The following is a 26,589-nucleotide window of genomic DNA, read 5'->3' as shown; positions in this document are numbered from 1 at the left end:
AGGTGGCACAGTGGATAGAGTACCAGGTCAGGAAGACATCGTAAAGAATTCAAATGTAAACTTGATTAAATGTGTGACCCTGAGCAGTCACTTAACTCTGTTTTTCTCCATTTCCTCATCTGGAAAATGAGCTAGAAAAAGACATTGCAAACTACTGTAGTGTTTCTGCCAAGAAAACCTCAAACGGGGGTCAGGAAGTCAGACATGCCTGAAACCACTGAACCAACGATAACAAAAAACCTACCTCACAGGGTTGCTATGAAGGTCAAATAAAACAGTGTAAGAAGAAACACTTTGCAAACCTTAAAATGTTAAATAAATGTGAGCAACAACAACATACATACTGGCTGTGTAACCCTAGGCCAGATGACTTAACTTACAAGTACTCTAGACAACTTCCTTAAATATAAATGGCAGACTAGCATTCCGGGAGGAAATTTCCTTGTGTGAGTTCCCTATATAAATGAATTCACAATTTCAGTCCCTACCTCTATTAACAGTTATCTGAAGGGTCCTAGAATTGTTTACTGATTTAAGGTAACATCCTCTTCACCTGATTGAAACCTGTTCTGAAATAATTTAAGATTTTTTTATTGTCATATGAATATCCAGTCTTAGCTAAATGTCCCAGGATAGGCAGGCTCTTCCTTAGTAAATAGTACTTAACCGTTCTATTCGTGAAAGGATTTTGAAAGCTCTTCACAGTGACATGGTTCCATCATCTTAGAGTTTGTGCTAAGAAAAAAGAAATCCTAGAGAAATGAGAAGCTAACTAAACACTAGACTTTATTCATTCTCCACTTTTACTTTATTCATCCTAATTAAAATAGAAAAAAATTCCTACAATGTTTCTCTTAAAGAACACTATCCATATTCGGAGGAAGAACTGTGGGAGTAGAAACACAGAAGAAAAACAACTGCTTGATCACATGGGTTGATGGGGATATGATTGGGGATATAGACTAAATGATCACCCTAGTACAAGTATCAATAATATGGAAATAGGTCTTGATCAATGACACTCAGATTTGCAGCTCTTAGTAATAGTATACATTTATGGGGAAAAAATAATATACAGATCCTTTAACAGGAACTGTTGATTATTCCCTTTGAACTCACACACTCCTTTGTTTTATTTCTTTTTAGGTGACGATAATGGGAAAAAGGCCAACAACCCTAACCACTGTAATTGTATCATCGACCAAATCTTCACAGGTGGACTGCAGTCGGATGTCACCTGTCAAGTTTGCCAGTAAGTACAATGCTGGTCATTATGCATTGATATTGAAAGCAGTCCATCTTCCTGGTGATACTGAATTTTCTTTTCTGCAGCATCAAAAAGCACTCCAGTCAAGATTCAGACTGGAGCAAGTATCTAATTCTTTGTCATTCGAATGAAAATGATTTCAAGGTCAGTGTTGCTTATTGAATAACCTTGTATTTTCCTGCCATAAAAGTACAGCACATTGAAAGCCTCTTTAAAAAGATTAGTATTAGTGATGGAAGTTTTGTTGACCCTACCTAAATTTTGCTTATCTTAGTCATTTATTAACAAATGACTAAATGACTGAGCACGAAACAACTATAGCATCTACCAGATTGGAAACAATAGAAGCTTTATTTAAAGAGCTACATCTTTGAAGTTTTATTTGTTGAAAGCCAACTAATGGTAAAGGGACAAAAAAAAGATAAATTTATTCTGGTCTAGTAAAAAGTTCCCACCTTATTTTTATTGTAATTAATAAATATTGACAAACATACAGTACATTTAAGCATATACCTTTGTTAAACATCCCCAATCATTTTTGTTTCCTAATTGGTTTACAAAGTCACACATTTACATATTCATACCTACACATACTTTATACATCTATGCAGAATACATTTGAAGCATAAATAAGATAGAAAGTATATCCATATAAATAGACTTTGTTTCTGAGAAGTTCAATGTTTTACCTAAAATAATTCTGCCAATAGACAACTGGAACTTGAACCCAAAGTTATATTCAGTAGATAGTAAATCCCATTGAGGGTTCAGTAAGTATTTTGGGGGGAGAATAATAGTCTTCAGGAAAAGTCTCTTCTGTACCTTAGTTTTTCTTCTTAGGAATATATGTCTATTGACTTCTTTCCAATAACCTAGTAGTAATATTTTTTCATCATTCTTCTAAATTTCAAGGATTAATGATCATTGGAATTTCATCTTATTCCCCTTTTGTAGGAGCCATTATCATTCCCATTTCATAGGCAAAGAAACTGAGGCAAATAACAGTTAAGTGGCTTGCCCCTCTAGTATCCAAGGGTAGATTAGATCTTTCCAAACCTGGGGGCAACTGCTCAGTGGATTGAGAGCCAGGCCTAGAGATGGGAGGTCCCAGGTTCAAATCTGGCCTCAGACACTTCCTAGCTGTGTGACCCTGGGCAAGTCATAGTATTGATTCCAAGACCGAAGGTGAGGGTTTAAAAAAAAGAATTTTCCAAACCAAAATTCCTTTACCTGGTCATCATTTCCCCATGGATATCTGGCCAGGAACCTGACTGTTCATTGTCTCAGTCCTTTACTAGGTAAGAGATTGACTTCTTTTCACTCTCTGCCTTCTCATCCTTTCCCCTGGCATCTCCCCTCCCCAACAAGAATCTTGCTCCTACCTTTTAAGAAATCAGTCTTTACTTTTAATGAACCAATATAGATTCACCTCAGTGTCTTTGGTATCACTTGTAGTAGCCAGACAGATCATGTTTTCCCCAGTTCCTGAATTTACTTATATTCTTTCTGAGGCTAGATTTAATATTTTTCCATTTTCCTCAAATTTTTTTATGATTAGTATCAAGAGTATGAGTACCTATGTACCTAAATAAAACAGGAAGATCAAAAGGCATCCCTTGAGGGACTAGGCCATAAGAAACCTTGACAAGATAATGGGTTTTCAGAGTAAAGTACAGAGAATCAATTTGTATTTGAAATATGGGAAGGCCTGGACTTTTGTCATTTTTGGTTGATTTATGCCAAATTTTAATTATTTTCATCTCTAGTAATGAGAAGGCAAAGATAAGGAAAACTCTAGAACCTAAATTCTGTAAATAAGAAACCTAGGATTAGAAAATGTTCTATAATGAGGAAATTATACTGTATTAATTTTTTAGAAATTTATTTTGGTCTTCTTGAAATTGATTCTAGTGAGTCTCTTAAGAATTATCTTGCTTTGGTATCAAGAGATTTCTGAATTTGCAGAGATAAATATGGAGAGAATTTCAACACATTCCTATTCTTTCACCCAAGATTCCTGATTGTCCTTCATAACCCTTTGTTCTGTGTGTCTAAACTATTTAATTTGATACATTAGAACACATGTCTATGGAAATATTTTGTCAATTTTTCAAACAGCAAAAAAATCATGATGGCTCATACAAGTCTATGATAAGTCTTCATTGTTCTTGTAATCATAAAATTCCTGTCGGACTTGAACATTTGAAGCATACTCCCCAGTGTCTGGGTTAGATTTGATCATAAGCAAAAATAGAGTTCCAATAATTTATGATTTCACCTAGAATTCCTTGACACTCTTTCACTCAACCTTGAAAATGGAAGAGGTAACATTACTAAATGCACAAGACAGGAGTTCCCATATGTATTTTTTCTCAAAATTGCTAACCAAGGATTTCTTTCCCTCAATAGGAAGCAGTCACGACTTCTAGGACCGCTCTGTGCTAAATTGAAAAGATAAATAATTCTTTCAAGTTTAGAGCTGAAAGTACATTTTGAGTATTTGAAAAATGTTGGAGACTTCATTATATTAGCACTGATAAAAATGATGTTGCTTTGGTTTGTTGGGTTTTAAATTTACTATTATCCCTTTGAGGAGTGTATGACTGAAGCAATGGGACTGGAAGGTTCAGACATCAATATCTATCAATATAAAAGGAAGATGGTCTTTTTTAAGTGAAGTTTCAATTCAGTTTTGTTCTGAGAATGACTGGAAGAGAGAGTTAAAATACTATAGGAAGAGAACCCCTCTTACAGGCTTACCACACTGCTGTATATGATATGCTTATTCATTTGGTTTTTTTTTAAACCCTCACCTTCCATCTTGGAATCAATACAATGTATTGGTTCCAAGGCAGAAGAACAGTAAGAGCTAGGCAATGGGGATTAAGTGACTTGCCCAAGGTAACACAGCTGGGAAGTGTCTGAAGCTAGATTTGAACCTGGGGCCTCTTGTCTCTAGGCCTGGCTCTCAATCCACTGAGCGGCCCCTAGGCTTATTCATTTTAATTAGTCACAGACTTATAGAATCATACTTGAACGATATCCTCTGAGTCTCTGTAGCCCAAATCTACCAAAACAGGATGCCCTTCTACAGCAAGTAATGGATGGTCTAGCCTTCACTTGAAGATTCCACTGACAGGAAAACTCACTGCATTCAGAGGCAATTCATCTCTTTATTAAGTAGTTTTTCCTAACATCAAGCTGAAATCTACCTTTATTCACCTTCCTCTTGCCCCTAGGTCTGCCTTCCACCATCCTTGACATTAGTTTTGGAAAAGACCCTTCTAACCTCTTCCAGTGAGCATCTCCACAAAATACCTTTAGGTTACCTTAGGAGTCATTTAATCCATCCTCCTCATTTTACAGATGAGGAAATTAACGTCTGGTTAACGTCCCTGACTTGCTCAAGGTCACAAAACTAGTAACAAAGACTCCATTACCCTTTCTATTGCATCTTGTTGCTTTATGTTTTAACTTTGTTGCAAAACAAGTATGACAGTTTATTAACATCAGAGTTTTGTGACCATTCGTTTTGGCAATTAGTCATGCTAAAATCCTTAAGACTGAAGAGTAACTGGGAAGCAACACCCATCCAGCGTAGCCCTGACCTCCTCACACCCAGAAAATGTTCCAAATTAGACATAATTGCTGGGTCCCCTTTAGAGACACAAGAGACACATGATTTAAAGGGGGGGGGGTAAAGAATTGGGAAAGTACAAAAATTTTGTGCAGAAAATTTATCACTGCTCCTTTTGGACTGGGAAAGAGTTGGAAACTAAAGGGATGTTCCTCAATTGGGGAATGGCTGAATAAATAATGGTATATAATGGTGATGGAATACTATTATACTATAAGGAATGATGAACAGGATGAGTTCCAAAAGAGCTATGTAACTGCAATAATGTGAAGTGATCAAATGATGGACTTTGCTACTAACAACAATACAATGGTTCAGGACAAATCTGAGGGACTTATGAAAAAGAATGCTATCTGCTTCCAGAGAAAGAACTGTAGGAATACAGATGAAAACATATGATTTATCATTTGTTTATTTGAGTGTATGTTTTGGGGTTTTGATTTGATAATATTATTCATTTACAAAAATGAACAATATGGAAATATGTTTTGCATGGTGATACATTCATCCATGGGGGTGGAGGGGGACAGAAGGACCAAAGCATTAGATTCTCAGAGCTCTTATTTAGGGCCTAGTCTAGACAAAGAGGCTGTCATCATTGTTCCCTTAGGGTAGAATATTAAATTTTCATGTATTTTGTCATCTCTTATGCTCCACTTTTAGTGGTTTGGACATTTGATCCCAAATGCGTTCTAGTTAATGATTTCATAACCCATCTTAAGGAAAAATATTAGTGAAAAATTAATGTGTTTTGACATTCCATTAAATTCTATTTCCAAGTCTATTGATGACCTCACATATACATTGTTTTTAAAGCAACGAAATAATACAATGGAAAGATTGCTGAGGCTGGAATTAGAAAGGCAGATCCCGTTTCAAATCCTGGGTCTCAGATATTATAATCACAATTGAACTACTCTCAGCCTTGGTTCTTCATCTGCAAAATGTGTATAAATTACCCATAGTTCTTACCTCACTTGGTTATTCTGAAACTTAAATAAGTGCTTTGAAAACTTTGAAGCTATGTATGTGCGTGTGCATGTATGTGCTTATTATTTTTCCTATATCTGTGAAGAGCACTGCCTCATCAATCAAGAAGCCTGGGTTCTAGTCCCAACTGTACCATTAACGATCTATGTGATCTCAAGCCAGTTACTTAATGTCTTTGGGCTTCATTTGCCATTTCTTTGATTCTATGGTATTTAGCAAAAAATAACATTTTCTCTAATTGCTGAAAATTCCATTTTCTTTTCAGTAGAATTACCTTATTATAGATGGCCTTAATGTCTTCTTAAAGATCATTGTTTTACCAGTTATCTTGCAGGCATGTAATTATATGAACAGGTACTTGCCTACATCGGCCTCAACCATAACCAGAGCCCACATTTTGGAACAACTCCCCAGTTGGTCCTAAACCACTGAATTCCATTACCAGTAGACTGTACCAGATTTACATCCCATGTTCAGTACCTGCAATAAATTTCTCCAAATCTCTGGCTTTCCTTTTACGAATTTTAAAATAAACCTCTAGTGGAAATTGACTGCATAAATATAGTATTGAGCACAGATGTCTAGTGCTAGATGCTATGTGTAATAAGGGCACCCCCTAGAGGTGAAATATAACTACAGTCCTCAAATCATAAGCTTATTTATTGGCTTTAATGAGTAAAGGATTAAATTTCCTTGTGTTTTGTCACCTTCTCTCATGTTCCCCTTGTAGTGGCGTTTCTACAACGATAGACCCATTCTGGGACATCAGTTTAGACTTGCCTGGTTCTTCAACTCCATTCTGGCCACTTAGTCCAGGGAGTGATGGCAGCGTGGTAAATGGGGAAAGCCATGTATCCGGAACCACCACACTCACAGACTGCTTGCGAAGGTATGAAGTTGGGTCTATGCTTTTAGAAACACCTCCTTATAAAGTGAGTTTTCCTTTTCTCTGTCAAAAACTAGGAATTGGTCAAACCAGGACTCACTTGTGTTATTCTGTTTACTGGCCAGTACAGGCCCAGCAGGAAAAGATTGATTGAATATTTGCTCCCAGGGATGGAACTTAATTGCCAATATGCAAATTTAGTGGATATCTTCCAAAGGAAGGGGACTAGATTCTCTGTAGCCCCCTTACTGGATCACTAAATGTCCTGTCCTTATAGACTTTTAACCAGCCTTCCCCAGCCAACCCTAAAGAGAACCAGAGACTGAATCAAGCTGCAGAAAATACATTCTTTCATTGTTGCTCAGTTTAGGGGACTCCACCACCCCTACCTTAGTGTTATTCGTCCCTTTTGCAGATAAGTGGAAAATGACTTGTCTTCTCTAGGATTTCTGGTTTCTGGTTTCACAGTGAGATTCATTTTAAAATGTAGACTTGGAAGTGAGACAAATGAACAAATTGAAGTTACAGTAAGGGTTTGAAAAGATTTATTCTATTCTTAACTGATACTATGCTATGCTGAAGGGTACATCTCAAACAGGCAATATACTGTGTAGATAAATATATTATTTACCCATAAGTCAGGTCAGCAAGTATTTAATAAGCCCTTACTGTGTACTGGGCACTGTATTCAGCTTGAAGAATGCAAAGAAGCCTCCCTGCTCTCAGGAAGCTCAAGGTGTAATGGGGAAGACAACATGTAAACAATATACCAAAAAAAAGATAAATGGAGGATAATTTGGAGATGATCTTAAGGAGGAAAATCACTAGTATTAAAAGGGATCAGGATGGGGCAGCTAAGTGGCTAATTAGATGGAGAGCCAGGCCTAGAGACAAGAGGTCCTGGGTTCAAATCTGCCCTTAAACCGTTCCTAGCTGTGTGACATGGGGCAAATCATTTAACCCCCGTTACCACTCTTCTGCTTTGGAACTGATTCTATGACAGAAGGTAAGGGGATTGGGGGGAGGGGGTCATGGGTCTGTTTTTTGTTTTTGTTTGTTTTTAAGGATCAGGAATGGCTTTTTCCAGAAGGTAGGATTTTAGCTGGTTCCTGAAGGAATTGAAGGATGCCAGGAGAGAGAGAAATGATGAAAGAGAATTCCACACATTTATGAACTCAGTGAAAATGTGCTAAGTAGGGAGATAGAATGTCTTGTACAAGGAGCAGTAGGGCCAGTGTCATTAGATCCTAGCACAGTATGTAGGGCTAAGAAAGGTATAAGAAGACTGAAAAATAGGAGGAAGCCATGAGACAAAGGGCTTTAAAAGCCAAACAGAATATTTTACATTTGATCATGAAGGTGATTGGAAGCCACTGGAGTTTATTGGATAGGGATGTGATGTAGTCTCAGAATCAGACTTGCACTATAACATTGATGTAGTGAGGAAGGATAAAAATTAACCATCTGAATCTCTTTAGTTGTTTCAAGTTAGATTCTTAGGAGACATTTTTCTCCCTATTAATAGGTAGAGTAGCTTTCCATCTCACTTTACGCATATATGTGAAATGCATTATATAAAAAGCCTTTTTTATCTTGCTTCATTTTCAGCAGAGCTACAAATTTACTTTTGAAACAAGTGGCAATCTCATTGTTATAGATACACATAAAATATGTATAAGAGACAGATATGTTACTTCAGTGGGGAAAATCTAAGTTTTTCACCTAAATCTAGGTCCCATATGATATGAAAAACATTAATTAACTTAAGCAAGTCATGATAAAATGATCAAAGGGCTTCATTATATTTAACAAGTATTGTCTAATTGTATATGGATGTTGTGCTAAGTACCATGCAAAGAATGCTAAATTGCAATCTGACACACCTGATTTAAGATAAGTAAATATTCATTATATTCTTAAGGTTCTAAGCTAAACTCCTTAAGGTTATGCTTATGTTTTAGAGGTGGGGTGAGAGGGATTGGGGGGAGCATAAAATATATCAATAAAATGAGGCCACATGAGCAAGAAACAATATCTTAAGTAAAAATTAGTAGGAAAGAGATTCACTGAGTTAGGAAAGAATATTGTGAATGTGGATTTAGACTCCAGAGAAATGATGGAGTTGACTTTTCAAGTCTCTTTTGAGAACTATCCAAAAAAAAAACTAATGGAAAAAATTAAGAGTTCTGTGTGATTATAGTGTTTCTGGACTGCTAAAGTTTGGCTATTTATTATAGTTGTGGGGACCTTTAGGGCTTGACAATGTGCTGTACATTTTCCCAACATAGATAGTATTCCAGATGGGGAGCAATCCCTGTGCTGTTTTTCTCTCCACTAAAACTCTGTGTCCACATCTTTCAGGGAGGAGGTAGAATCTGAGGTAAACTTTGAAATATGATTTCTACCCATCCTGAATAACTATTTGGCACTTCATTATATTGTATTTACCACTTTATATACTATCTGATAACATTGTATAACGTTTTCATATCTGTAAATCTTATCTTCCTAACTGATTTTTAACACCCATTTCAGAGATGCTATGGTCAGTTTCTATTTTTATACCATGGCTCTCTTGTCCTTTGTTAGATTTGAGAAATCAGGCAGCTTTTGTTAGAGTTACAGTAAAGTCACATTGATATACAGTTGGTTGAGTTGCAAATAGGTCCAACCATTTTTTTTCACCCTTACCTTCCATTTTAGAATCAATTCTGTGTATTGGTTCTAAGGCAGAAGAGAGGTTAGAGCTAGGCAATAATGGGGGGTTAAGTGACTTGCCCAGGGTCACACAGCTAGTGTCTGAGTCCCGATTTGAATCTAGGACCTCCTGCCTCTAGGCCTGGCTCTCAATCCACTGAGCCACCTAGCTACCCCCTAGTCCAACCATTTTGAAGAATAATTTGGAATTATATGATATTAAAGTCAAACTATTCATATCCTTTGACTCCACTGCTAGACATATAAACTCCCACCCCAAGGAACTCAAAGACAAACTAGAAATAACTAAGGAATGACTGTACTAATTATGGCATGTAAATGAAATGAATATCATTATCTTATAAGAAACAGACATGAGAAGACTCTTATGAACTAATGTAAAATCAGGAAAACAATAACCAGTTACTACAACTAAAAAACTAAACTGTATGATAGTTGAACTCTCATTTATTGTAATGATTTAGAAATCCAAGAAGAAATGACGAAACACATCTACCAACTGTCCATAGAGAGGTGGGATCCTGTACATGGAATTCAGTATGGGCTCTCCAACGTGGCCCATGGCTGAGTCTATAGATTTTGCTTTGTAAAATTTTGCTCGTAAAAAGAAAAAAATATTTTTCTTTTTACAAGCAAATGGGTTCAATGGAAAAAGGGAGATCAAGGGGAAATGACAAGAAACTAGGCATTGGCTTATGGTACTTTTTTTGAATCAATACTGTGTTTTGGTCCCAAGGCAGAAGTATGGTAAGGGCTAGGCAATAGGAGTCAAGTGACTTGCCCAGAGTCACACAGCTGGGAAGTATCTGAGGCCAGATTTGAATTCTGGACCTCCCATTTCTAGGCCTGGCTTTCCATCCACTGAGCTAACCAGCTGCCCCTGGCTTAAGGTACTTTAAAATGAATGGGAAGAACACTGATGTGAGAAGCTGCTCAAATTAAAGGCTCTACATTTAAAGGCAGAAATAAGTCTTTTGACCCCTGAGTAATTTGTACTATATTGATATGTGTTCAAATTACAGTTTTATGGAATCATGAGAAAGTTAAATGACTGCTAAAGGAAGATGGCTCAGAGAGTAAATATAATGGGAATGTGGCATGCGCATTTAAGTTTGAGGTTAATTCTAGGCCCATCCTCTCAACCTGAATTGTACGATCACCAAGTATCATTTTGCAGAAAGGTTGAACTTATGTGTAGAAGAGTTATTGGCCCTTGAAAGCTGCTTCATGATTTGGTCTTTTTTTCTTTGTGGTTCAGAAAACAGGAAGATGGTATACAATGAAGTGGGTGTTCAATTTGTAGTGTACTTGTTTCAAGGATTTCCTCTTCCTTTACAATCTATCCTCTATTAAACTGTTCAGAAATCCTCTTATGAAAACTATCTACCTGATGACTAGGTGAAGGCTTATCACACATTGGACACCCCAAATTTTCAATTCCAAGAGGATTTGCTTTTAAGGGAAAAAAAGTCTCATTGTAAATTTAGTGGGTTCAGGGCAGGGGGATGGATTTATAGGTACTATAATAGCATGAAACAAAAAAAATCTGTTAATAGCTATTTGAATGAACTAATGTTATATATTATATATATATACATATATATAGTATATATTAACTTTAATAAAATAGTAACAAATGGCCTGTTTGTTTCTATGTCTCCTTCTATAATTTTTCTTCTGTATATTTTCTCCAGTTTTGTTATCTACAGTTATGGTCAATGTTTGTTATCCCAATTCTGCTTTATTTACTCTATCTCATTGAAATTTTTTCTTAATTAATTTACATTTAGAAACCTTAGTTTAGAAAATGGCACTGCCTCAACATATCAGTGGATTTCAGGTGCCTAATCTCTGTTAGAGCCCATGACCAGATTATAGAGCTTGCTATGTGCTAGGCCCTGGGTAGGTACTAGAGAAAAAAATATGAACAATTTTCAGGTCTCTGGCCTCAAAAAGATCTTATAAATTCTGGGCACAGACAAATAACAATTATGTTACAAGTTAGACTCTGATAAGGGCAAAGGAGATATACAAACCAAGTACTACAAGAAAATTTGAAGAGTGTGGCCTGATAAAGGCTTCAAGGAAGAGATGGCACTTTAGCTCCACCTTGAAGGAAGAGAAAGGTCTAAGAGTAAGAATATATTCAAAATATGAAGGCAGGAGAAAACGGGATGATTTTGGGAAATGACTCACAAATAGTCTTGTTTGACTAAAATATAGTATGCATGAAGGTAGTAGTGGGGAAAAACAAGGTTAGAAATGTACATTGGACCCAGATTGTGAAAGTCCTTGAGGAGTTCATATTTTAGCCTTGTATCTTTAGGAGTCCCCAAAGATTTTTATTTAAGGCAATGGCATGATCAGAACTTTGCATTAGAAATGTTATTTTGGCTTCAATGTTCACATAGAGAAGGCTAATCTGAGAGGTAGGGATTCCCATCTTTCATGGGAAGCCTTTTCCAGCTTTCTCTCTTGTCTAGTGTCTTCCATCTATTAAGTTATTTACTATTACTGTTGTATAAAGCTTGTTTCTGTATAGTTGTTTGCCTGTAACCTTCCCCATTAGTGTGTGAGCTCTTCAAGGGTATAGACTAACTTTTACCTGTTTTGGTTTCTGCTGTTTTTCATAGTGCCTGACACGTCATAATTATTTAATAAATTATCATGGATACATTTGATTATTAGGGAGACCAGTAAGCCACAATTCTGATGAACAGTAATGAGGGCCCGAACTAGATTAGTTAAAGTGTGAAGAGTTAGTAGATTCATTCTTCAGATGAATTAGAGCAGCTATAAACCCCCTGGCATATTGCTTAAGGTACAAGAAAATCATGTTTTTCAGTTTTAAATTGTGATGGTAGAGCACTTTTAAGGACCCCTTAAAGAGCCTACCCAAGAAGACTTCTTTATTCCTAACTTGATTCTTCCTTTGCTTCTAACACAATGTTTTGATTGCATTATCATGTACCGTATTTTTAGACCAGTGTGCTCTTATCTTTTCCCTAGATGCATTAAGCTTTATTGACACCATAGTCTTTTTCCAATATATCCTGCCCCACCGAAACCTCCCTTATAACAAAGGAAAACAGTTCAAGGAAAACCATTGTACAAAATGGTTGCCTCAGACAGCATTTGCAACATTCTGTACCCATAGCTCCCACGATTCTATTCTTGAAGGAGGGAAATTAGTTTCATCACCTGATCTCTGAGCCCCCTTGAACTTTATGGAAAAAAGAAGAGAATGAATTTACCTTCTTTTCCTATATAATGTACTGATTTGGTTCAGTAAACATTTATAGAGTACCTGCTCTGTGGAATCACTATATTGGCTGTTATAGGATACAAAAATAAACCAGACATAATTTTAAGCCCTCAAAAAGCTTTAAATCTAAAAGGAGAAATGAAATATGTATGCAAATAACTATACTGGCATATGTCCTTAATTGCCTGCTATTATGTTCCATAAAAACAAATTGTTAAGTGAGATATTAGATAGTTGGCTTCATTATTCAAGCGTTGAACAGTGTTGTAATGGGGTTTAGCTAGAATGTGTCAACAATGTAATTACAAGGTGATATTCCTGGCAGCCTTATGGGAGGTGGGGCTGAGTATGCCAATAATATAAGGCAGTGGGATGAATGTTTCAGAAGAGTTCAAATAAAATACAAAGAAGACGACTATAGCATTTCCAGCTAAAAACATCAGGGAAACCTTGGAGAAGGTGACATTTGGGGTGTCTTTTGGATGATGGATACAGTTAAATAGGTAGAGATAGTTATTTTAAAGTATACCATTGAAAGTCAGAACAAATAACTTGCTTTGTCCCCACCTCCAAACCTTCCAGGTTTACAAGGCCAGAGCACTTAGGAAGCAGTGCCAAAATCAAATGTAGTGGTTGCCATAGCTACCAGGAATCCACCAAACAACTCACTATGAAGAAATTACCCATTGTGGCCTGTTTTCATCTCAAAGTAAGTTTGCCAAACAAATGTTGACCGTATCCATTTTTGCTGTGGACTGGATTTTCCCCTTTCTCCTAGGATCCATTACTGAGGGTATATTTTAATAATGAATGAACATGTGAGGTGAGTGTTGCTATAGAAACCAAAGGTGATAACTTAAATTCATTACATTCATGTCTTTTGCTGAGAGAATTTTTATGACAGTGCAAACAAAGAATAATTAACTAGGTATGTGACTAGGACATAAACTTTGTGAGTTCCTTCTTTAAATAGAAGCTCCGTTTTAGAGAAAATTTGTCTTCAGCTTATTTTTCATTTGGGTGATTTTCATTTGTTAGGATATAGGCTGTGCCCCCCCAGGTCTCTATTTATAGATTCATAATTCATCTGTAAAATCCTTATTTTCCTTCTTCTGTTTGTAAAATCAAGTCAGAGGAATTTCTTGCCTCAGTTGAATTGTGTGGCTATCAAAAGAAGTAATGTTTCTCATCATCGGAGATTTGTCATTTTCAGCTTCCCTTTTGTTTGCATATTTTAAATTTCCTAGTTTTGTTGTTAAGCTGTGCCTGCCAGGTCAGCTGGTTTCTTACCTTGTAACTCATTCTGAGCCATAGTTCACACTAGAAGAAGGAAGTGGTAGTTGATATGCAGTCTCCTAATCTAACCTATAAGCAATTAACAAAAAATGCTCCTACAATAAGTCATACAGGAAAATAGCTTCTGTTTATACTCCAGTTTTCGGTGTACTCTTCCCCACAAAAACCTTATTAGTTAATCATGTTAGCCACATTTTACAGATTGGGAAACTGTAGACTTGGTGAGTTTAAGTGACTGATCTACAGTGTTGTCATCCTAATAATCCTTATGGAGTTTACTTATAGGCTGTCTGAAAAGTATTTGGTCCTCTTTTTTTCCTGTAGCGGTTTGAACACTCAGCCAAACTGAGGCGAAAGATCACTACGTATGTCTCCTTCCCCTTGGAGCTGGACATGACACCATTTATGGCCTCCAGGTATGACAGTTCTTAAAAATCCTAGACTCTCCTTAGTGGCCTTATTGTTCTGAATGCAAGTCTAAGTAGATCATTAGGAGGGAACATACTTATTCTTGAATGACAAGCTGTGACACAATATAGGACTACCCTGATGTAGTGATGATAGAGTTTAAATATTTAAGCAGAGGGAAAATAGTGTTTGTATACTGTTTTCAACTGTTTGGAATTTACTTCTCTGAATAGCACTTAATTCAGAACTTTTTAACAGCTCTTATTTCATTGGTTGAATGGATGGAGTCCACACTACCCTGGTGGCTGACCCTGTGGGGAGGAGCTCTTTGGCCTTAACTAGACTAGTCTTTTAGATACAGTAGGTGGCACCATCCATCACTCACTTTACTTGAACTTCCAATTTAATGTCAACTCCTGCTGTCATAGACTTCAGCATTCCAGAAACACCATTGTGCCATAATCAGGCCTTTGTATAGGGCTTGAGTGGTAGAAATAGTGCTTACCCATGTGTAAAAGGACTGGTGTGTTAAATTTTCCTGACACTTCTATTTCTCCACTGATGTAGACTAATGTAAAACCCCTTTATGAAAATCCTTGACTGCTAGGATAAAGAACAAATACTTCAGTACTATTCTTAGGTCATTACCCCCTGGAATTTGGGAAAGGTCACACATGTGACCATATAAATCATGCAATTCTGACGGTGGAATTGAACCAGCAGTGCAAAGTCAGAAAACTCTAATAAAAGTACACAACATAGTTTATGTTGCTGCTTCATGTTTTTTTCCCCTCTCATTATTTACCAAAGGCCACTTGAGATTTATTCTCCACAAGATTCCAACCACCAGCATATCCTCTCTTGTAAGTTAGGAATATTGGGATGTGTCCAACTCCTTGATGCTCTCAGCAGCTGATGTCTCAGTACTATACGGAGACCTTTCATGAACAATGAGCATTATCTTCCTGCTTCAAAGCAGAAAAATTCATGACTGCCAACGTGAATCAATACAACCATTAATTCATTTTTCTAGGAGGGCAATACTGTTATTGTTATCAAGTATCTTAATTTTATTAGCAATTCACAGCAGTGAACTATATACATTCAAGTTTAAGTCTCAAATTGCCTGTCTGTCCCCCAGAAGGTACATTGTTGGTAAAGTAAATAAGACTGACGTTTTTTACTCAGCATCGATCTTTGGAAGAGTGACTCTGTGCAAGGCTTAGTTGTTACCTTAATTTGAATTTTATGATAGCTTTTGTTCTAGGAGGTTCTGTTTATAGGGGAGGAAGCATGATAACGTTATGAACCCCAAAACAGCACTTACTTGGTCCAAGTCTGGGCCGGGAAGACTGCACCTCTACCAGCTAATAACCAACTTATTACAGTATGTTTACAGTCTAAGAAGCTCTTACATTAAGTCAAACTGAACATATTGTGCTATCTTGTATTACAGTAAAGAGAGCAGAATGAATGGACAGTACCAGCAGCCAACGGATAGTCTAAACAATGATAATAAGTAAGTGATGTAATCCACTGCTTTCATTAGAGATAGGAGGGTGGTGTGGGCAAGGAATCTGCTCTCTGCTCTGCTAGGATAAATTCCTGACCCTATTGTAGTAGCATTGGTCCTTTTCCAGCTTCCCTTTTGACCACTCACCCATTGACTTGCTAATAAGAATATATTGTTTGAAGCCATTGATTGAGAGCTGACTTCCCACTTGGCGGTTCTCTAAATGCCACTTCTAGCTCTAAAACTCTGTGTCCTGCATTTCTCATTGTAGTTTGACAGAGGTAGAAGACATCAAGATCTAACCTAGTACGGAGAGCATAGGAATGAAAAATCCAAAACCCAATTGCCATTTTCAGCTCCATCAATGGAGATTTTTAATTTTTTTTTTAAGCCTAACTAGAATTCTAATTCCTTTAAGGTTTCACTCTTTGCTTTCCCTTTTCTTCCTGAAGGTATTATGAAAATGAATGAGAGAGCATTTTGAATCCCTTGAAAGAAAAAGAGGTTATAGTATTATTGCTATTAATTTTTATTTCACATGGAACAGGTAAAGCCACCTGTTCTAATGTGAATGCAAAATACACACTAACTAGCTGGCCTTAGGCAATAAAGAAGTGGCACCAAGCCTGGGTCTTTTTTCCCTTATGTTGTTTCACCATGGCTTTCTGTCTACCTACTTGTAATTCCTGTGGTTTTAAATATTTATAGGACCATATGATAGCCTATTTATGTGCAGGTTTCTATACAAACACAGGCCTGTAATTGCCAAAAAAAATTGTAGGGTTTCTGTTGATACTGAGCTTAGCTAATTACATTTTGTTTTTCCCCCACTAGGTATTCCTTGTTTGCAGTAGTTAATCACCAAGGAACCTTGGAGAGTGGGCACTATACCAGCTTCATTCGACAACACAAGGACCAGTGGTTCAAATGTGATGATGCCATCATCACTAAGGCTAGCATTAAGGATGTTCTAGACAGTGAAGGGTATGTCTAGCACACAAGGGTTGAGGGAAATGGCAAAAAAAAGATACGCTAACTGCTTCTCCACCCCCCCACCCCACCTCTTTTGTCCTTCTGGATGTAAAGCAACTTCACATTTTATCCAAATCGTGGAATATTTTTACCTCTTGGTTCCTAAAATAATGAAAGCCCAATTTGAATTGGTATACCCCTTTAGATAGCTGTGGGGACAGAAGAAGAAATAGCTTATATGATATGATACCAGAAAATAACTGAAACACCAGACAAAAACTCTTAAATGGATTGCTTAAGTCACAGGGACATCCATAGTGTGGGCCAGAAGTCACTAACTCCACTTTAAGCCATCTTCCTCAGATAAGAAAGTCTCCATTAAATAAAATAGAATAAACTCAGAGAAGCACTTGAGGGTAGAATCTGTTTTATTTCTTCAAATAAAAATGCATTTAGTATGGCAGCACATAGCTGATTCACCTTTGGGAAGACAGTAGAGTCTTATAAAAAGAGCAAATCATATAGCCTCTCTGGATCTAAGTTTCCTCAGCTCTAAATGTATAGCAGGGGACTGAGTGCTTTCTTTCTTTTTTTTATAATCATAGAGCCTCTCTGGATCTAAGTTTCCTCAGCTCTAAATGTATAGCAGGGGACTGAGTGCTTTCTTTCTTTTTTTTTATATTCTGTATTATTTCTTTTTAAATCCTTACTTTCCGTCTTTGTAAAAAAATCTTAGATCAGAAGGACAAGGACTAGGCCAATGGGGGTTAAGTTATTTTCCCAGGGTCACACAGCAAAGAAGTATCCACAGTCAGGTTTGAACCTAAGACCTCCCTGCTCTAGGCCTGGCACTCTATCCACAGAGCCACCTAGTTTCCCCTGACTGGATGATTTCTTATGTCCTTTCAAGTCCTAATATTCTGTGAATCTGAGCAAGATATCCTAAATTTCTTATCTTTGCTTATGGTTCTATGACTCTGTTCACCTACCTGCAACAAACTAGTTTGAAAGCAAAATTGTGAATAAAATCAGAAGATTCCTTTGCAAGCCCCTCCCCCATTAGAAACTTTGTTTTCATTGACTCAGCATCTAAAGCCTTATTCCTGAAACTAAGTAAAAGTACTCGCTACTTTAAATATTTTTAACAATCCTACTTTAATTTGATAATGCACTGGTCATATTTTTTCCTGAGCTTATGTCAATGCCTAATTCCCCACTTTAATTACTGCTTGGAACAGGTATTTGTAGTTTGCTTTGTGCTACATCCCTAGTGGATTTTTACAAGGTTTGCTACATGAATCAAGAAATCCTTGTACTCTCCCTTTCGAAAGTGTTAAAAAGATTTTAAACCAAAGCCCCACACACAAATGCACAAGGACCATGGGCTTCTTTATTTCTTCACATATCTTTCTCTAATGATTTTTCAAATTAAAGTTCTTGACACAGGGAGACTCTAAACTTAAACTTAAACTTAAACAGGGAGACTCTAAACTTAAACCTCTAAGTTTAAGGCCAAAAATGTTCTCATTTCTGTCTCCAAAATCTTTGTTCATAAACCTTCCCTTTATTTCATGAGACAAAGGCACATTTTTTTAAAATGTTATAATCCTTACCTTCTGCCTTGGAATCAATACTGTGTATTGGTTCCAAGACAAAAGAGCAGTAAGGGCTAGGCAATGGGGGTCAAGTGATTTGCCCAGGGGCACACAGCTAGGAAGCATCTTGAGCCCAGATTTGAACCAGGGACCTCCCATCTCTAGGCCTGGCTCTCAATCCACTGAGCCACCCAGCTGCCCCCATAGGCACACTTTAGCAAGAAAAGGAAGGTGGACAAGTCAATCAGCATCTATTAACCACTCATGTGTGATGAATCCAATCCAATCCATATTGGAACAAGAATTCCCCTCCCATTTCTTGACAAATTATCATTCAATTTCTGCCCAAAATTGCCAGCTTCTTCCATCCACGTTGATAAGATACTTCATTAGCCTGTTGTAGTTTTGGATAGAGTTTATACATATGTTCATGCCTTCCATTAAAGCCAAAATCCCCTTTGCCACAATTTCTGTCCTTTGCCTCCAATTCTGCCATAGGTCCTAATAAAGCAAATTTTCCCATACCCAATCTTTTCTTCAGGATGACGTGCCCGTTCCTTCACCCGACTCTCTAGCCTAGGTCTGAGGCCCCTTACCATGGGTGTACTCCATCTTCTCAGAAGTTTCAATTCCAGGGCAGAAAAACAGTAAGAGCTATGCAGTTGGAGTTAAGTGACTGGCCCAGGGTCACACAGGAAATATTTGGGGCCAGGTTTCAACCTGTCTCCAGGCCAGTCTCTATCCACTGAACCACCTAGATGCCCCCTTGCAGAGTTTTTTTTTTAACTGAAGTATAGGAATCTACATTTATCTCTATTATGTTTTATTTTATTAGATGAGATTAAATACTTTAGAGATTGAGAAGGGAGATCAAAAAGAGGCAGCATGATCTTACTTATAAGCCGATTGAAGATAAATGACATACTAATGTACATACATACATATATATCTAGAAAAAAATGAAAGCATATTAAAGCCAGGGTTAGGAATAAGGAATAGGCCTGTGATTTCCTTTAGTATTTAGAACTTCAAGTGAATTTCTCCCTACCAGTGCTGGTTAACACCTCCTGTGTGACTTAGTCTTAAAGAGTTCCCAAGGACATAGAGAGATTGAGGGACTTGGGTCACTCTGCCAGTATGTAGAAGAGGCAGGATTTTTTTTTCCTGGTGTTGAGGATGACTCTCTATTGCCTATGATTGTGCTGCCCTCCATAGAGAACAGAAATAAATTACTGGGTTCATCTTTACTAAAAAAGACATTCAGTGATAAAAAATAGATGGAAGGCTTCCTTGGCAAAATAAGTTTTAAGGAAACTTGGTTTTAATGGAAGAAAAGAACATAAATTAGTGGAATGGGGGCGTGGGGGTTTCAAATGAGAAAAGTGACCAGCAAATGAAGGAACAAGTCTTGAAAATCAGTCCTTAAGGAGATTTTGCTGGTTCTGGAATAAAGTCTGCATTGGAGAATTAGAATAAGTTTGTTAGCATAGGAAGCAGCAGTTTAATAGGAGACTTTGAAGACAAGCAGAGGTGTTGGAATACATTGTAGATTCTCGAGTCTACAGTGAGGATTGATGTGGTAAAAATAGTATTTGAGAAGGATTTTGTAGGCTAAACCAGAGGGTAGGGAGACCCACTAAGAGATGATTGTTATCAGTTAGTGATGAAATATTATTTGATCCTGGAATAGAGTAGGAAGAAGAAAAGGGGCCCCGCCTAGCCAAGATTGTGGAAGAAGACTGAAAATGTGATGATGAAATAGAGAAGACAAAGGAAAATGCATAAAAGGACTTCGAGGTCCTGAGAGAAATGGGAGAATCCAGTGCCATTCATTGAAAAGGATGGAAAAAATAGGAGGACGTTATGATATTTGGTTTTTGACATGTTTCAGGTTTTGGCAGGGCAGGTCAGAGAAAGAAAGGGAAAGGGAAGAGGGAAAAGAGATGTTCTGGCTATATCTAAAGGTGGAGGTCCAAAAGGAGTAGTAGGTGCTGGGGAGGGGGAGATGTTGCTAGGTCTAGAAGTCAGGGATGTGGGAGAGTGGAGTCACAGCTCTGGGAAAGACTTCTCTGCTGGCAGCAACTGAAAGTATAGGAACAGAAGAGCTCCCCAAGAGAGTATCCCCAAAAAGAAAGAGCAGAAGATCTGAAATTATACTTTATGCACCAGTAAATAACAGTAAGCTGTGGGAAAGAGAGCCCAATGAAGAACTAGATAAGGAAGAGGCCTCCTCAAGTTGTGGTATTTCTTGCCACCATTGCCTTGAAGGCATCTCTACCTTAAATTTTAATCATGGAATTAAGAGATGTTTCAAAAAATGTGACTTATTCACTATGAACAGCATTAGAGTGAATTCAAGTCAGAAAACACCAGTTTTCCAACAGGCATGGGGGGTGCAGGCAGGGGGGAGAAACTTTTATCCTACTCCTAAGATAGTTATCTCCCTTTGCCATGCCTCCTGGTGACCTAGCTTGCCTTGAATCTACCTTTAATCTTATCTTTAGCCTCAGTGGTAAGATCATTAGGGCAGCAGAACAGATAGAATATTGATAGAATAGATAGAATAGTATAGAAAACCTGAATTCATATCTTGCATACAATATTTTTGTCATTCTGGACACATTCACAACCACATTTGTAAAAATGATAGGGAACTCAAGGAACAAACAAACTTTGCAATATGTTTTTTTATGTGATTTCAAAAATTTCACAGTTTTCCTCAAGAATGAATTGACTAATCCCACCACTAATCTTACCTTTTCTGATTAATACTGGGGGGAAATTTATTTGATTTTTTTAGAATGTTATAATCACATAGAAAATGATTTTTCATAATTCCCCCTTTTATACTTAGCATGAATTTAAAGATAGTGAGGGGGCAGTTGGGTGACTCAGTGGATTGAGAATCAGGCCTAGAGATGGAAGGGCCTAGGTTCAAATTTGGCCTCAGACACTTCTAAACTGTGAGATCCCAGACAAGTCACTTAACTCCCATTGCCTAACTCTTACTGCTCTTCTACTGTGAGACCAATACATAGTATTGATTCTAAGATCGAAGCTAGGGGTTGTTTTTTTAAGTGAGTTTCTTGTACTCAGTTTTTTATTATTAACATTTCAAGCAGATTCTATATATGGGAAGGAAAAAATCAGCACCATTACATCTTTTTTCCTCTATCCACCAAGTTCAAGTATAAAGAAACTGGTTAGCTAATATTTCCAGGTATATAACAAAAAAAACTTAGGGCTGTCCAGCATGTAGACAAGAAATTTGAAGTTTAAGACTGAATCTTTAATATCATTTGCTTCCCTCAATGAATGGGAAAAGAAAGGTGAGAATTTAGAACTCCGAATTTTTTAAGTGAATGTTAAAAATATTTTTTAAAGACAATCTGCGACAAAGGGACATGAAAGGGGGTGGCTAGAAATATGGCAGAGGCACTGTAGGAAACACTAAAACAAGTGACGTTTTTGTGCTTGTTTGTCTTAGGGGTCAGCAGATACTATCTCTAGAATGATGGCTCTTTCTCAGAAAGAACAACCACTGGAGATTTTAAAATTGACTTTTCGTTTGTTGGTTTGGTAAAACTGACTCTGTTCTCCCTCCCCAGGTACTTACTGTTCTATCACAAACAATTCCTGGAGTATGAGTAGCCTTATCCAACAGCTCTCCAGAAAAGTAAAAGGAATTAAGCAAGCCTTCTGTAATGACACACAGACCTACCTGAAATGAAAAAAATAAGCCCATATGATAACAACGAGCGCCGAGTTGTACTAGGACCTACTTGATAATGGCACATGGGCCTATCGGAGTAAGAAACGAACAATGTCCAACGTCCACATGGTCTTGAATGGACAGAAAGGGGGGGAGGGGGAAGAGGCTCAAGTCAGTCTCATAAAAGAGGAAAACAAAATAAAAGGAATGTTCTGGGTGGGGGAAATGGGAGCAGAGGAGTCCTGACACTGGTACATATCCGATGTTCTCAAAAAAAAAAAAAAGGTGGGAAGGCGGGGATATACCCTCATCTCCATAAAGCATCTTCTCCATTGGTGCTTCAGCTCCAACTGACCAATCATATAACAGTTATAAGTTCAAAAAAAAGGTTTTAAAAAAAAAATCCAAGCCCATTTTTTTTTTATGCATATGGGTCTGAAAGCAGTAAAGTGGAGGAGACAGGGATGACACAACAAAAAAAAGGACTTTGCAAGTATCTTTTTATTTGTGAATTTTAGTTATTAAATAAATACAGTATGAAACTATTAGTTTCTGTTTTTTCAACAATCCTAAAGGAGAAAATCTGACTTGTGGAATGGAAACCTCAGTTCTGACCCAAGTCTCCAAGCATGTTTGCTCCCCAGGTAACCTGACACTGGACTGTTGGCCAAAGCATCAGCACAGATTCTACTCTGAGCCCTCTTTGGTTTTGTTTTCTAAAAATTGGTGTTTTGTGTTTTCCTTTTATTCTCCTTTTTTTATGGGGATGAGTTCCACAAATGCCATTATCAGATCAGCAAGATGGGAGAATTGACATGTTTGTGCTATAAAAGTGGTTTGATTTCTTTTCCTCTTTAAACTTGTGACCAAGTCTTGATTTCTAAGAGTTGTTGTTTTTGTTGCTTCCCCTCTTCTCTTTCCCTCCTTTCCCTGCCTTGGAGATATACAGTATTTTAGAGACTTCGGCTTTGAGGATATGCCATCTGTCTGCTGGGGATGCCTGGTGGGTGCAGTACAGAAGAATAGCTCTTGCCTCTGTTGAATTTCCCACATTATACCAGGCTGTTAAGTAAACCAGGCATTTTCCTTGTTTGTGCTGTTTTATTGGCCTCTTTCCTCTTGCTCATCTTGAGCCCCACCCTGTCACTGCTTAGCAGCTGGGTAGCTGGTTCGATTCCATTCTGTGTTGTCACCAGTGCATTTCTTATCATCACCCCCGTGTCCTTTTGCTCGTAAGAGTGATCCATTTGCCTGTCTAGACGCTGGCTGTAATTCTCCATGTCGTCTGTTTGTTTCCCAGGAGGCGGTGCCATACACCTAATTGCAGTCCATGAGGCACAAAGATATTATTCCCCTTGTGCCTCTAGAGTACAGAGCAAAGAACCAATTTGGCTTTGCCCTTATCCCCCACTGAATAGTTACAGATCTGTCCTATCGTATCCAATAAGCCAGACTGTCTAAATCTGGGCTGCAGTCTAATAGGTTATGTGCCTCTACGTACATAGTTTTCCTCTTGTTGGAAAACTATGGCTTTCAGGGAGAGTGGAAGGTTGGGAAAGAAAGGTAGTTTGGCAGTAAGACGAAACAAGGAAACTGAAAAGATTGCATGTACCTACCTGTTCAAGCCCAAGCCTGGAATGCGTTTGTCTATTTTTGTGAAACTCCTACGTTTACATCCTAGTGATTGGGGGAGGGGGGATTGTCTTCATGTTCAGTTTCTAAAATGAACATCCCCTCGAGCTGCATTCAATACTGGGAACCCTAGTCTACCTCCAAATGTCAGGCTTGCAACCCCGGAGCTGAATAGAACAAAGCCATCTCATTCACTACTTAAGTAGGAGTTTGGTCCTGGGGACTGAAGGTCCCAGAAGCTAGAAGCTGACAGTTACCCACTAACACGGATGGCAGCCGCAGGGCGAGGCAGCTGGCAGGCTTCCTTAGGGACAAGCTGCAGCTTTGCGATCCTGACCCAGCTCCCACCCGGAGCCCGCCTGCCATGGACGAGCACAGATTCTAACCGAGTTCCCATCAGCCGTGTGACGGAATGCTTTTAAAGGGCATCACCCCCTTTTTTCCTTTTTCCCTCCATTGCTGCCTTTTCATTAATAATGCAACAGGTCTGCAGTGGAGAAGCTTTGGCTTTGCTCATTTCCCAGCCCATGCTGAGGAATGTAGCCATGATCCATGTATAGTTTTGCTGAAAAGAGCCCCCTCTCGTGGCTAATACCGAATCCTCTGCATGCAAGGCAAACAAAGCAAATTCACAGGTTTGCTGTATGTACTGTTCTGGCTTTTTTGGTTTTGTTTTTCATTTTTGTTTTTAAGCTGGGCAGGTTAACCCCTTCTGGACTCACCCCAGTATCATGCTTGTGCTGCTCAGTGACTGCAGTTGCCAAGTAGCCAGGGTGGAAGAGGTGGCCCATCCTCTCTTGAGTCTCTCCCCTCTACCTTGCCTGGATTTGCCACCGTTTGCTTCATCTACCCTCCTCGCTGCCTTTTTCCTTCTCTCCTCTTTTCCCTGTGTTCAGGCAGAAGGAACATCAGCTGTACTAATAACTTAAGTTGATGAGAGCCAGTGGATCTGCACTGATTTTTTTTAAGACACTGATAAAAGTTTTTTGGATCCAGATTAATCTTCCTTGTCCACTTGTCACCTACTCTTGCCATTGGTCTTGCGAGCACTTTGATAGATGGATTGAAAAGTTTTCAGTTTTTGCTGAAGCATCTGTAACTACCTACCTCTATATCTGCTGCTGCTGAAAATTCCTCCTATATAACCTTTGTGACATTAGACGGTGGGATTTGACAGTGCACTAGGGAAGCGACTAGCTTCTTGACAAAAGTGGAAGAATACCGAGGCCTCCAAACTCCTGCTGCAGCCTGTCAATGCCTTTGCCCATGCTCTGGCGGTGGACCCTGTCTTTATTGTGCTGACTTGAATTCACCCTTAAAAGGATAAACTCAACTGAAATCAAATATACCTATTGCAGTGTTGGGAGCTTCCTCCTCTTAGTCCCCAATCCAGCTGTCAAAGTGGAAGGACTATTCCCCTACCTCCTGACAACCGCCCCCCATATATGTGTTCAGACTTCTGCAAAGTGCATCGTATCACCAGGTATCTAATCATCTGTGACACCCTGACATGTTGAGAAAAATAGATTGTCGAGACTTGTGTCTTTCTGGAACTATTCTTGCCATCATTTCAACCACTCACTGAAAAAAAAAAAGTGAATTTCCCCCCCCTTTCAAATGTCTGAACTATGAGCTTTGAGGCAGCTGTGGCAAGGGGCTGGGAGAAAGAAAAATTGGGCAGTTGCCCAGAGAATTGACCCAACTGCATAAAATAGTTAACTGGTCCCACGCTGATCAGGTTTCCTTAGGACAGAAGGTTGGTGACTTACCAAGTTTCAGTGGCTGGGCTGGGATTGGTCTCTTTCTTCTGGTCATGGCTCTTGCAGGGCTGTTCTCATCAGATCATCCCTTGCAGCAGCAACAATGGGGTACTGGTGTACATTGATGCACTGGCTCAAACTTTCCTCACTGCTATTGTATTGCAATTTGGTGTGTGTGGGTGGGTGGGTGTGTGCTCTTTTCATTGTACAAAGACTGTTCTTTTGAAAATTCAGGTTAACGGGTTTGTTCACTTTCTTTGAAAGAAAATTGTTTGAATGAAAATCCTGTGGGTGGGGGAAGTGGGGATTTTATTACCAAGATGTTTACACCTTCCATTGCCTATCATTTCATTTGAGGAGCTCCTCAACGCCTGCCCTGATGGCTTGTAGTCCTTCAGATTCCCATAATAAAGCCTACATTCTATTCTGGGACGTGGCTGCCTTCTCCCCTTGATGAGCACCAATGGCTGTGGAGAATGGGCACTGGCCCGGAATGTGTGTCTGGATGTGTGCTGGTGTGCTGCTCTACTCTTGTTACGGGGCAACCAGAGCAGAACCTGCTAGAGGGCAAGTGGTCCATGAACGAAGGATGCCTGAAAGGATGAATGAATGAATGAATGAGAACTGCAGTTTCACTTCAGTGGGGACTTCCCCTCTTCCGAGTCAAGTGGCAAAAGGCATGTTTGTCCTGCTTTGCCCCTGTCTGGAAGATCTGCTTCTCTGGACTAGAGAACATGTCAGAACTTTGTCTTTTCACTTCCTTAGCCTATCTAGGACCTGTTTGTGTTTTTGGCTTTTCTTTTTCTTATTTCTTTTTTTTTTTTACTTTTCCCTTATACCTTTAGAATAATGGCAATATTGACCAGGAAAAAGTATGGCTTTCTTCCCTCTTCCCACCTCTGAGTAGAGAGGTTTTGTTGAGCATAGAAATTTCCAGA

At 38.4% G+C, this 26,589-nt stretch overlaps 1 protein-coding gene across 3 annotated transcripts in view; it reads left to right on the top strand.

The window, feature by feature from the left end:
• Positions 1–26,083, top strand: part of USP22 (ubiquitin specific peptidase 22) — a 266,207-nt gene extending 240,124 nt beyond the window's left edge. For 2 of the 3 annotated variants that reach the window (XM_007498472.3, XM_007498473.3), the window contains 7 exons: positions 1,147–1,252; positions 6,625–6,783; positions 13,346–13,472; positions 14,384–14,475; positions 15,924–15,986; positions 16,815–16,964; positions 22,156–26,083. In XM_007498472.3, the coding sequence (XP_007498534.1) occupies positions 1,147–1,252; positions 6,625–6,783; positions 13,346–13,472; positions 14,384–14,475; positions 15,924–15,986; positions 16,815–16,964; positions 22,156–22,198 (740 nt within the window). In that variant the 3' untranslated portion in view covers positions 22,199–26,083. The remainder of the gene's footprint in view (positions 1–1,146; positions 1,253–6,624; positions 6,784–13,345; positions 13,473–14,383; positions 14,476–15,923; positions 15,987–16,814; positions 16,965–22,155) is intronic. The other variant, XM_056806420.1, reaches the window with a different exon arrangement.
• Positions 26,084–26,589: the final 506 nt, after the last annotated feature.

The sequence above is a fragment of the Monodelphis domestica genome, chromosome 7 (genome assembly GCF_027887165.1).
Source record: "Monodelphis domestica isolate mMonDom1 chromosome 7, mMonDom1.pri, whole genome shotgun sequence".
Lineage (NCBI taxonomy): Eukaryota > Metazoa > Chordata > Mammalia > Didelphimorphia > Didelphidae > Monodelphis > Monodelphis domestica.
Note: the sequence above shows the minus strand (reverse complement) of the source record. Positions and strands in the feature narration are given on the sequence as shown.